This window comes from Ovis aries, chromosome X (genome assembly GCF_016772045.2).
Source record: "Ovis aries strain OAR_USU_Benz2616 breed Rambouillet chromosome X, ARS-UI_Ramb_v3.0, whole genome shotgun sequence".
Taxonomy (NCBI): domain Eukaryota; kingdom Metazoa; phylum Chordata; class Mammalia; order Artiodactyla; family Bovidae; genus Ovis; species Ovis aries.
Genome location: NC_056080.1, coordinates 72,324,219 through 72,338,004, shown reverse-complemented (window position 1 = coordinate 72,338,004; position 13,786 = coordinate 72,324,219). Strand labels below are relative to the sequence as shown.

The 13,786-nt window shown below is 35.4% G+C and overlaps 1 protein-coding gene across 1 annotated transcript in view; it reads right to left on the bottom strand.

The window, feature by feature from the left end:
- Positions 1-5,966: 5,966 nt before the first annotated feature.
- LOC101109338 (sodium/hydrogen exchanger 2-like) overlaps positions 5,967-13,786 on the bottom strand; it is a 57,892-nt gene continuing 50,072 nt past the window's right edge. The window contains exons 7-8 of the mRNA XM_027963443.1: positions 8,982-9,052; positions 5,967-6,135 (exon numbers count right to left, since the gene is read on the bottom strand). Of these exons, the coding sequence (XP_027819244.1) occupies positions 5,967-6,135; positions 8,982-9,052 (240 nt within the window). The remainder of the gene's footprint in view (positions 6,136-8,981; positions 9,053-13,786) is intronic.

Below are 13,786 nucleotides of genomic sequence, written 5' to 3'. Positions count from 1 at the left end.
GCAGATGACATGATCCTCTACATAGAAAACCCTAAAGACTCCTCCATAAAATTACTAGAGCTAATCAATGAATATAAGAAAGTTTCAGGATATGAAATCAACACACAGAAATCCCTTGCATTCCTATACACTAATAATGAGAAAGTAGAAAAATAAATTAAGGAAACAATTCCATTCACCATTGCAACGAAAAGAATAAAATACTTAGGAATATATCTACCCAAAGAAACTAAAGACCTATATATAGAAAACTATAAAACACTGGTGAAGGAAGTCAAAGAAGACACTAATAGATGGTGTAATATACCATGTCCATGGATCGTAATAATCAATATAGTGAAAATGAGTATACTACCCAAAGCAACTTTTAGATTCAATGCAATCCCTATCAAGCTACCAACAGTTTTTTCACAGAGTTAGAACAAATGATTTCACAATTTGTATGGAAATACAGAAAACCTCGAATAGCCAAAGCAATCTTGAGAAAGAAGAATGGAGCTGGAGGAATCAACCTGCCTGACTTCAGGCTCTACTACAAAGCCACAGTCATCAAGACAGCATGGTACTGGCACAAAGACACAAATATAGATCAATGGAACAAAATAGAAATTCCAGAGATAAATCCACGCAACTATGGACACCTTATCTTTGACAAAGGAGGCAAGAAAAGAGAAAAGACAATCTCTTTAACAAGTGGTGCTGGGAAAACTGGTCAACCACATGTAAAAGAATGAAACTAGAACAGTCTCTCAAAATATACACAAAAATAAAATCAAAATGGATTAAAGATCTAAACTAAGACAAGAAACAGTAAAACTCCTAGAGGAGAACATAGGCAAAACACTCTCTGATATGCATTCCTGCAGGATCCTCTATGACCCACTTCCCAGAATATTGGAAATAAAAGCAAAACTAAACATATGGCACCTAATTAAACTTAAAAGCTTCTGCACAACAAAGGAAACTATAAGCAAGGTGAAAAGACAGCCTTCTGAATGGGAGAAAATATGAGCAAATGAAACAACTGACAAACAACTAATCTCAAAAATATACAAGCAACTCCTGCAGCTCAATTCCAGAAAAATAATCGATCCAGTCAAAAAATGGGCCAAAGAACTAAATAGGCATTTCTCCAAAGAAGACATACAGATGGGTAACAAACACATGAAAAGATGCTCAACATCAGTCATTATCAGAGAAATGCAAATCAAAACCACAATGAGGTACCATTTCGTGCCAGTCAGAATGGCTGCGATCCAAAAGTCTACAAGCAATAAATGCTGGAGAGGGTGTGGAGAAAAGGGAACCCTCTTACACTGTTGGTGGGAATGCAAACTAGTACAGCCACTATGAAGAACGGCATGGAGATTCCTTAGAAAACTGGAAATAGGGCTACCTCATGACCCAGCAATCCCACAGCTGGGCATACACACTGAGGAAACCAGAATTGAAAGACACGTGTACCCCAATGTTCATTGCAGCACTGTTTATAATAGCCAGGACATGGAAGCAACCTAGATATCCATCAGCAGATGAATGGATAAGAAATCTGTGGTACATATACACAATGGAATATTACTCAGCCATTAAAAAACACATTTGAATCAGTTCTGATGAGGTGGATGAAACTGAAGCCAATTATGCAGAGTGAAGTAAGCCAGAAAGAAAAACACCAATACAGTATATAACACATATATATGGAATTTAGAAAGATGGTAATGTTAACCCTGTATGCGAGACAGCAAAAGAGACACAGATGTATAGAACAGTCTTTTGGACTCTGTGGGAGAGGGCGAGGGTTGGATGATTAGGGAGAATGGCATTGAAACATGTGTAATATCATATATGAAATGATTCACCAGTCCAGGTTCAATACATGATACTGGATGCTTGGGGCTGAATCACTGAGACGACCCAGAGGGATGGTTCTGGGAGGGAGATGGGAGGGGTTCAGGGTGGGGAACACATGTATACCTGTGGTGGATTCATGTTGATGTATGGCAAAACCAATACAATATTGTAAAGTAATTAACCTCCAATTGAAATAAATTTACATAAAAAATAAATTTATGGCATCCAGTCCCATCACTTCCCGGCAAATAGATGGGGAAACAATGGAAACAGTGACAGACTTTATTTTCTTGGGCTCCATAATTACTGCAGATTGTGACTGTGGTCATGAAATTAAAAGAATATTGCTCCTTGGAAGAAAATCTATTACAAAGCTAGAGTATTAAAAAGCAGAAATGTTACTTTGCTGACACAACTTTGTATAGTCAAAGCTGTTGTTTTTCCCAATAGTCATGTATGGATGTGACAGTTGGACCATATAAAAAGCTGAGCACTGAAGAATTTATGCTTTTGACCTTTGGTGTTGGAGAACACTCTTGAGAGTCACTTGAACTGCAAGGAGATCCAACCAGAAAATCCTAAAGGAAATCAGTCCTGAATATTCATTGGAAGGACTGATGCTGAAGCTAAAGCTCCAATACTTTTTGCCACCTGATGGGAAGAACTGACTCTTTGGAAAAGACCCTGGTGCTGGGAAAGACTGCAGGCAGGAGGGGAAGGGATCAACAGAGGATGAGATGTTTGGATGGCATCACTGACCCAATGCACATGAGCTTGAGTAAGCTCTGGGAATTCGTGATGGACAGGGAAGCCTGTTGTGCTGCAGTCCATGGTGTCACCGAGTCGGACACAACTGAGTGACTGAACTCAACTGAACTCCGAAAATGGAGAAGCTCTTCATGTCAGCAAACCAAGACTGGGAGCTGACTGTGGCTCAGATCATGAACTTCTTATTGCCAAATTCAGACTGAAATTGAAGGAAGTAGGGAAAACCAGTAGATCATTCAGGTAGGACTTAAATTAAATCCCTTATGACTATACAGTGGAAGGGACAAATAGATTTGATTAAATCTGATAAACAGAGTGCCTGAAGAACTATGGACAGAGGTTAATGACATTGTACAGGAGGCAGAGATCAAAATCTTCCCCAAGAAAAAGAAATGCAAAAAGGCAAAATGGGTGTCTGAGGAGGCCCTACAAACAGCTGAGAAAAGAAGAGAAGCCAAAGGCATGGGAGAAAAAGAAAGATATACCCATCTGAATGCAGAGTTCCAAAGAATAGCAAGAAGAGATAAGAAAGCCTTCCTTAAGTGATCAATGTAAAGCAATAGAGGCAAACAATAGAATGGGTAAAACAGAGTTCTTGTTAAGAAAATTAGAGATACCAAGGGAATATTTCATGCAAAGATGGGCTCGATAAAGGACAGAAATGGTATGGACCTAACAGAAGCAGAAGATATTAAGAAGAGATGGTGAGACTACACAGAAGAACTATACAAAAAAGATTTTAATGACACAGATAACCATGGAGGTGTGATCACTCACCTAGAGCCAGACATCCTGGAGTGCAAAGGATGCCCTTAGGATGCATTACTATGAACAAACCTAGTGAAGGTGATGGAATTATGGTTGAGGTAAGTCAAATACTAAAAGATGTGTATATACATATATATAATATATTTACCACAATTTGTGTATTCATTCATCAACGGCCACTTAGGTCACTTCCACATTCTGCCTATTGTAAGTAATGCTGTTACAAACAAAGGTGTACAAATATCTGTTCAAGTCTCTGCTTTCATTTCTTTTGGGTAAATACCCAGAAGTGGAATTGCTAGGTCATATGGTAATTGTTTAAATTTCTTGAAAGAATCACTGTATCATCTTCCACAGAGGCCTCACCCATTTATATCCCCAACAAGGTGCCAATGCCAATCCCAATCTGGCCAACAGATGTTGTTTTCTGTCCAATACTTGATATATATATATATATATATATATATATATATATATATGTATTTTAAATAGCCATTCTAATGGGTATGAAGTGGCTTGAAATTTTAAAGTATGCTACCATCTAACAATAGTTGAATTGACTTTTCCTATATAAACAAACTTAAAATATTTTTATAACAATTATGCAATTGAAGCTTTAGTCTCCATTCAAATTCTGAAATATATTATCTTTAAGAAAGACTTATAAATTACCAAATAGTTTTCATACTTATTATCCTAATGTTAATGCCAGATTTATATTACTATTTCAAAGGGAAATGTCAGCATTTCTGAGGTAATTTCAGACAATGATGTGAGCCTATTTGTGTGATTTGCATAAAATAGAATTCACACTTAAAGTCCTGAATTAATCAGAATTGTTATGTATACTGTTCAAATACATCAAATTTATGTTTAGCTCTTAATTGTGTTATGGTTATTTGTACCTGGCTTAAAAGAAAAATGTTAATATTCCTAAATACGTCCAAAGCCTGGTTTATTCAAGAGTCTATGGCATAACAGTTGTTATCCATCTACATTTCCCTCCCAGTAGCCAGCCACTTCCACTTAATATAGAAGATTCAGCTGAGACAATATCAGTAATACTTTATAGCAGAAAATACTTCAGTAGGTCTTCTGGTGCAGTTCACTTTAAAAAGTCAAGTCATAAACTCAACAATGAAAAAATTTGTTATATTCTAATTAATATAATCTCTGAAAACAAAAATTGTTTGTACTATATTTTGATATCCTATTCCAGTGTTTATTTGCTAACTTATTGCTGAGAAAAACATCACTTAACTTTGGTCAACTGTTTGGAACCAAGAGGACTCCCATTTTACACCGTGGAGTTTGGGATCTTTTTTTTTTTTTTTTTTCCCCTTAAGTTCTGTTTTGCTTTTGATTTTAACTATTTCCTTTGCTCAATGGATTTAAGGTGTTTTTTTTTTTCCTAAAATTAATGTATGCATAACCAAAAATATACAACAATATAAAGAATAACACAAAAATTAAGCAATTTCATTACTTAGAGAAAACTACAATTAACTCTTGGTGTACACATTTTTTGACTATTTATGCACACATACAGATATAGGTATATAAATTATATTTTCTACAAAAGTGATCATGCTACACTGTTATTTCTCAGTATTCTAATTCTAATTGATATTATGTCTTGGATATAGTTCCATGTCAGTATATACCATGTATATCTAAGGGCTATAATAGTGTTCTACCCAATAAAACAATGGCTAAATATTGAGGCCCCAACTTCTGGATGTAAAATAGAGAAATGAGCTATCCACTGGTGAAATACATTCCTGTCAAATCTGCACTTTCTGATTATGCATGATGGGCCTTAGGGTAAGGTAATTAATCCTTTTGTCCTAGACTAAATATGCAACTACAGTTGCCTCATACCTGTTAAAACAAATTATTCTTGAAGGATCTTAAAAATATATTAAAAAATTAATAAAAGAACCTCCTCCCTCCTCAAAATTTCATGATGCAGGAAAACATCAATTCCTACTCAAACACCAAATGCAGTTAATAATTATTCATAGTAACATAATTTTCTTTCCCTTTGCTTCATTTTCCCTTTTCAAGATCTTATCTATTCTCTCCTAACAACTGCCTAAAGACCTACAGCAAAGAAATCTCCAAATTATATTTTCTCTATTTATTCTCTTCAGCAAAATGAAAAAGAAAAATTAAATACCTTTTAACACTCAGTTCAGTCCTTAATCAATAAAAGATAATAGTAAATTATTTTACCCAATATGAGTCTTTAAATGAAATAAAAATGCAGACATGTATTTCTTAAAGATAGAGAACATTTCAAAACTCTTATAAGCTGAAGTTTCATAGACAATTTATTTCATTAAGCTTTGTTCACCATTATTTGCTAAACAATGCAGCCTGTGCTACTCAAACATCCTTAGTTTTATCTGAGTTCTGCTTCATATTTCCCAGGACATGCTGCAAGGAAAGATGATTGTACTTTAAAGGGATAGAACTTTAAATAATTCTGTAATTTTTGTTCGATATTTCACTAAACCAATGAAAACACAGACACACACATGCATAAATGCATGCATGCACTGCACACATGCACACACTTACAGCAAAGATGTACTAGATGGTGTGTGTATTAACTGGCCTGCTTCTGCTAGCTCTATGGCATGTTTTCTTTCAAGCTTTTCGTAAAGAAGCACAATGCTTGATCTGGACTGATCATATTCTCTGAGCAAAATCTTCTGCAGATACTTGCTGTTCAAATACTCCAATCTGTTCAAGAAGTAAATAAAATAAAAATTCCAGGAAATTAGTGCCTTTTTTTTTCAGGAATTTTTATACTATAGTTTGAAGGTCCCAGAACTGTTTCACCCACTGCCTATTTCACATGTAACTTGTTTAAATGGAAAAGTCATTCTTTGGTGTAAAGAGAAGAAAAAAAAAAACATAAGAAATTCTAATTTCAAATGTCTTTATTAGGAAATTGAAGCTTTAGATTTATCCCACTATCGTCAATCAAGCCAAGGGAAGTATAGACTTATGAAGAAAAACTATTTACACCAAAGACAGAAGTATTAGCCACATAGGGTCTATATTTCATAGAAGGCCGCTGAAATATAGTTTATTTCAATGAATGGGGAAAGGAATGGAACACCAGAATTAAATATTTGCTTAAGGAACCTGAATTTAAACTCACAAAATGAAAAATAAACCATGTTAAACTACGGTTTCACAACACTTCAGTGAAAATACCAGCTAAATATAGATTTATAGGCAATAAGTTCATATTTTTTTTTCAAAATCACTGCAATCTTGAATACTTTCCTGAGGTCTACTTTTTTAAATGTTTACATACTTTAAAGTCACTTTCTGATGCTCCAGGAGTTTAAAGCCACCTTGACTCTAGGCTCAAGCCGTCAACATGAAATTTGCTCAGGAAGACAGTAGATGGCAATATCAAAACACACACACACACACACACACACACACACACACACACACACACAAAAAAAACTTTAGAATGTTAAATAGCAATTTTTGCCAATGAAAAAATTGGACCCATAAATTTATGGGACATGGTAGAGATTCTACTTTAGAGGAGGAGGATATTTGTGTACAATAGGTGAAAGCAAAGGGAGAAGGAAAGGAGATGACCCTAAGTATAAAGTCTTCGAAGTGTGTGTGTAGCTCTTCTGCCAACAAAAGTCACTGCATAAAACCACATGGAACATACTTAAACAGAGAACTAGGTAATTAGCTCAAACTGTTTATTAAAAAAAAAAGAAAAAAGTTCTAGGCTGTTTGAATTATTAGAAAGGGCAAGACAGTAAGTGTAGGGTCTTCCCTGGTGGCTCATATGGTAAAGAATCTACCTCCAGTGCGGGAGATCCAGATTTGATCCCTGGGTCAGGAAGATCCCCTGGAAAAGGGAATGGCAATCCACTTCAGTATTCTTGCCTGGAGAATTCCCATGAACAGAGGAGCCTGGTGGGCTACAGTCCATGGGGTCGCAAGGAGTCAGACACGACTGAGGGACTAACACACACAAACAAGTCCCAATCATGGTTTATCATGGTTTACATACTTTCTCTATGATCAAAAACATGCATCCAAATAAAACATGGAAAAAATGATTTTTTTAGATCCTTTGCATTTATAAGAAGGGTAAATGAATTTTTCCTTTTCAGAGTTTAAAATTAACTTTCTTTGAGGATGAACACTAGTAAAATTTCTCTTGGTTCTCCGATCTTAACTTCACAATAGAAGCCATCTCTCCTGTAATGTGGCATAAATGGATATCGACAAAGTATCGACCCTACCGCTTGTGCCAAGTGTTTGCTGCTAAAACTGTATTTGGTTTTTTACACAGCTCCTGCAAGGAATCTAAGCTGAAGCAGCAAATTTTAATATGTGTTGCTACCAGGGTACTTACGAATAGGTCTTAATTTAGAATAGTTTAAATATTTGGATTAAAAATCTCATATTAGATTTAGTATCAGCATTAAAAGCATCCCTTTTATAATTCACTCATTCACTTCTTTATTTTAAAATATTTATCTGGTGCCTATTATGTAGGGTTTCCCAGGTGGCACTAGAAGTAAAGAACCTGCCTGCCAGTGTAGGAGACCTAAGAGACATGGGTTCAACCCCGTGGGTCAGGAAGATATCCTGGAGGAGGGCACAGCAGCCCACACCAGTATTCTTTCCTGAAGAATCCCATGGATAGAGGAGCCTGGAGGGCTACAGTCCATATGCTTGCAAAGAGTTGGACAGGACTGAAGCAACTTAGCATACACACATGCACACCTATTATGTAGAAGGAACTTTTCTAAGTGCTACAGTTACAGAACTTAACAATGCAAACAAGGTCTCTGTCCTTTTGCCACTTATATATTAGTTTGAGAGAAACTTACAAGAATGATTTATTTTATATGAATTGTATTTTTAAGATTAAAATAAAATATCATTTAATAAAGAAAAACATTAAAATATCAGATAATTCTGATATAATAAAGAATTAATATTAAGGGAATAACTCTTTGAGGAAATGAAATTTTAGCCAAGGCTTAAATGACATGAAGTTACTAGGCATGCAAAGATCAAGTAGAAGAGAATTTCAGGCAACAGGAACATTACACAAAGGCTTTAAGGTAACAATATGCTGAACTTAATGTGTTAGTAAAGACATGACTACAGTATGGTATATGGCAGAAAGAATAGAATGAGATGTGGAAGGAAGCTAACAGTAGTTAGAATTATAAACTGAGGTTTAAAATTTTGGTTAAGTTTTAAGTGACAAGATATTAGAGACTTTATTTAGGATAGTGACATGATTTGATGTAAAATCACTTTCTCTGGAACTGTGCATAATACCTCCCACCCCAGAACGGTCTAAGAATTTTATGGCACACTATTTAGTTTTAAGGTCTGGACTTAGGGTTGGTCAATCCTTCAGGATAAGAAAAAGAAAGATCTTTGTTTCTTTAGCTGTCATCATTTTTTAAACATGTGAATGAGTAAATCTTAACTATTCCCAACAGAAACATACAGAAAGATATACAGGCTGATTTCCATTTTTTTTGTGCATGTACACAAGCATACTTTTGGCAAATCCTCACTTGTCTTTCCAGTAATATTGTCCCCAGTGTCCTGATATATCTTCTATGCCAGCCAGCAAATGATCAAAGAACTGAAATAAAACAAAATATATGTCTAAATATATAGTATACATGAGGAACTTGGTTAATTAATACTAAATAAAAGGATCTCTTAAAATCATCTTAAAATTGTTGATTTCATCTGAGCTGCTTGTTTTTTTTTAATCCTAAACTCTTTTCAGGGTAAGCATAAAAAAGAGAATCTGTATTTATAAATAAGAATGTTTGTAATAATTCTAGCATAAGCATTAGAGACACTCCATTTAAAATTGAAAATGCACATATTAATCAGTATCATATGATAAATTCATTCAACTACCAAAGTCTAGGTCTGGTAAAGTGAAAGAAATAAAAGATGTAAAAGGCAAAATTCTTGTTTCTGAAGGATACAGAACCAAACTGGAGAGGCAAGTTAAAAGCACATACATGATAATTCAGTTTAAACTTGGCATGTGTATATGTATAAATGCGGCAAAAAAAGGAATATTTAGGAAATAAATAGAAAAATATGAGTTTAGAGAAGGCTTATATGAAAATGTGCAGTGTGAGCTTGCCCTAGAAGAAATGAGGTTATGTATGGAAAAAATAAATCATTCTTTGTAATGGGAACATCATGAGTAACATGTATAGGAGAAAATAAAGAACTTTATAAGAGATTTACGAAAAAAGAAGGTTGGCTAGATGTAGATCAAGAGTGGGGAAAGAAAGCAGTTAAAAAAGGAATTTTAGTGCTAAGATTAAAAGTTTAATTTGACATAACATCACAATAAATAAACTGAATATATTTATGAAGAAATAATAAACCCAACTTGAGTGATATTCTATTAATACAAAATATCTTCATGAACTTTCCAAAAATGCCAGTGTCACAAAAAGTAACAAAAAGTTGAAAAACAGTATTAGATTAAAGGTAACTGAAAGGATATGACAAATAAATGCAATGCATGATCCTAGATGAGGAGAAAAATACTATAAAGTATTGGAAAATTTGGAAAAATTGTGAATATGGAATTAAATTAGATAACACTACTGTTAAACTTTCTGAATTTGATAAACAATTGTGGTATGTACTAGAATGTCCTTTTACTTAAAAATATTAATACATGCTAAAACATTTAGAAGTGAATAATCAGGACGTCTGCAATCTAATTTCAAATCATTCAGCAAATGACAGTAATAATACGTACCAACGTAGATAGAGAGTGGTAAAACAAATGTGGCAAATGCAACAGAGAGTCAAGGTAAATGGTATATACATATTCATTGAACTGGGTTTGAAATCTGTACACTTGACATCTTTAAAATTAGAAGTTGAATAAGAAAATAAAATTTGACTTGGTACTATAAATTGGCTATATTATGTTTTATCAATATAACATATATTTCACAGTCATTAAAACTCATCCATATGTTAGGAATAACACAGGAAAAATATGATTTTCCCTAAAAATAACCTAAAACATCTTTCAATTATAATAAAATTATCAATAAATGCTTATTTTACGACTTGGGCAATTAGCTATTAAAATTTGAAAGAAGAATGTAATCAGTTGAGCTAATCATGCTTATCTGTATATGTTCTTAGGCACATGCATGTGTGCTAAGTGGCTTCAGTCGTGTCCAACTCTTTGCAGCTCTATGGACCATAGTCCATCAGGCTCCTCTGTCCATTGGATTCTCCAGGCAAGAATACTGCAGTGGCTTGTCACTCCCTTCTCTAGGGGATCTTTGCACCCCGGGGATTGAACCCATGTCTCTTATGTCTCCTGCATTGGCAGGTGGGTTCTTTACCACTAGGGCCACTGGGAAGCCCTCTTAGGCAGATAATTATTAATAAAACAAGTATTTTACATATTAAAAGCCATCATATGTGCCGAAAATGTATCCCAGAAAATTACAGTCTGTGCCATATTGAAGTTAAAGGTAAGGTAGACAAACTAGCCTTTCCCTTTGACAAAAATTCCCCCAATTTTTCCATATTAATAAAAATAAGAATATCTTGATAGGATTCTTAACGTTCTCTATATTTCAATATTCCTATTGCTACATTATATAAAAGCCCATCCAAGATAAGCAAAAAAAAAAAAAAAGTCTATTTCTATAATAAGACAAAAGCAAGTGATAGAGTTCACATCTTTACATTTCTCTGATATTCTCCTTACTTCTAATGAAGAAATTAGGCATTTATGTCTAAACTCTAGGTAATTTTGAAACTCTATGTCAAAGAGTATATTTTGCAATTTGAATATAGAAATTTTTAACTTTCTCAATCTTTGGTGGTATATTAAAAACTCCACCAAAGGCTAAAATATCCCAAGAAAAATTTTCCAACTACATAAGGATTAACAAACAAAAAATCAACTCAGCTCCTGGATAATTTAGTCTAGAATTAGAATTAATATGTTAAACAAACCCAAAACACTTATAATTTACAGTTAAAAACATTCATAAATCACAGGTTATTCAACCTGGATAGGCCTTCAGAGATAATGTAAATAGCCATTCAAATTTACTGATTAGGAAACCAAGTGCACAAAAAAGTTAAAAACTTTCCTAAGAGAATGTGGGAAGCTGCACAGTAACAGAGTGAAAGGTTGCTGCTGCAAGCTTTGTGTTACATCAGGAATTGTGACCTCCAGAGGAGAGGATTTCTATTGGGGGTCAAAGATGAGGCTTGACTACTTGGAGCTATTTTTTTTATTAAAGCATAACAGAGGTAGGGAAAGCTTCTGACATAGAGATCAGAAAGGAACAGAAAGAATGCCCCATTGCTAGTTTTTAGCAAGGTGTTTTATGGCTGTTCAGTTCAGTTCAGTCACTCAGTCGTGTCTGACTCTTTGCGACCCCATCAACTGCAGCACGCCAGGCCTCCCTCTCCATCACCAACTCCCGGAGTTCACTCAGACTCACGTCCATCGAGTCAGTGGTGCCATCCAGCCATCTCATCCTCTGCCGTCCCCTTCTCCTCCTGCCCTCAATCCCTCCCAGCATTAGAGTCTTTTCCAATGAATCAACTCTTCACATAAGGTGGCCAAAGTATTGGAGTTTTAGCTTTAGCATCATTCCTTGCAAAGAAATCCCAGGGTTGATCTTCAGAATGGACTGGTTGGATCTCCTCGCAGTCCAAGGGACTCTCAAGACTCTTCTCCAAAACCACAGCTCAGAAGCATCAATTCTGCGGTGCTCAGCCTTCGTCACAGTCCAACTCTCACATCCATATATGACTACTGAAAAAAACTACAGCCTTGACTAGATGGACCTTTGTTATCAAGTAATGTCTCTGCTTTTCAATATGCTATCTAGGTTGGTCATAACTTTCCTTCCAAGGAGTAAGCGTCTTTTAATTTCATGGCTGCAGTCACCATCTGCAGTGATTTTGGAGCCCAAAAAAATAAAGTCTGACACTGTTTCCACTGTTTCCCCTTCTATTTCCCATGAAGTGATGGGACCAGATGCCATGATCTTCATTTTCTGAATGTTGAGCTTTAAGCCAACTTTTTCATTCTCCTCTTTCACTTTCATCAAGAGGTTCTTCAGTTCCACTTCACTTTCTGTCGTAAGGGTGGTGTTATCTGCATATCTGAGTTTATTGATATTTCTACCGGCAATCTTGACCACAGCTTGTGCTTCTTCCAGCCCAGCGTTTCTTATGATGTACCAGTTCCACTTCACTTTCTGTCGTAAGGGTGGTGTTATCTGCATATCTGAGGTTATTGATATTTCTCCAGGCAATCTTGATTCCAGCTTGTGCTTCTTCCAGCCCAGCGTTTCTTATGATGTACTCTGCATAACAGTTAAATAAGCAGGGTGACAGTATACAGCCTTGACATACTCCTTTTCCTATTTGGAACCAGTCTGTTGTTCCATGTCCAGTTCTAACTCTTGCTTCCTGACCTGCATACAGATTTCTCAAGAGGCAGGTCAGGTGGTCTGTATTCCCATCTCTTTCAGAATTTTCCACAGTATATTGTGATCCACACAGTCAAAGGCTTTGGCATAGTCAATAAAGCAGAAATAGATGTTTTTCTGTAACTCTTTTGCTTTTTCCATGATCCAGCAGATGTTGGCAATTTGATCTCTGGTTCCTCTGCCTTTTCTAAAACCAGCTTGAACATTTGAAAGTTCATGATTCACACACTGCTGAAGTCTGGCTTGTAGAATTGTGAGCATTACTTTACTAGCATGTGAAATAAGTGCAATTGTGAGGTAGTTTGAGCATTCTTTGGCATTGTCTTTCTTTGGGATTGGAATGAAAACTGATCTTTTCCAGTCCTGTGACCACTGCTGAGTTTTCCAAATTTGCTGGCATATTTCACAGCATCTTCTTTCAGGATTTCAAATAGCTCAATTGGATTTCCATCACCTCCACTAGTTTTTTTTTCATAATGATGATTTCTAAGGCTCACTTGACTTCACATTCCAGGATGTCTGGCTCTAGGTGAATGTGAGTGATTACACCATCATGGTTATCTGGATCATGAAGATCTTTTGTGTACAGTTCTGTGTATTCCTGCCACCTCTTCTTAATATCTTCTGCTTCTGTTAGGTTCATACCATTTCTGTCCTTTATCGAGTCCATCTTTGCATGAAATGTTCCCTTGGTATCTCTAATTTTCTTGAAGAGATCTCTAGTCTGTCTTATTCTGTTGTTTTCCTCTATTTCTTTGCATTGATCACTGAGGAAGGCTTTCTTATCTCTCCTTGCTATTCTTTGGAACTCTGCATTCATATGCTTGTATCTTTCCTTTTCTCCTTTGCTTTTCACT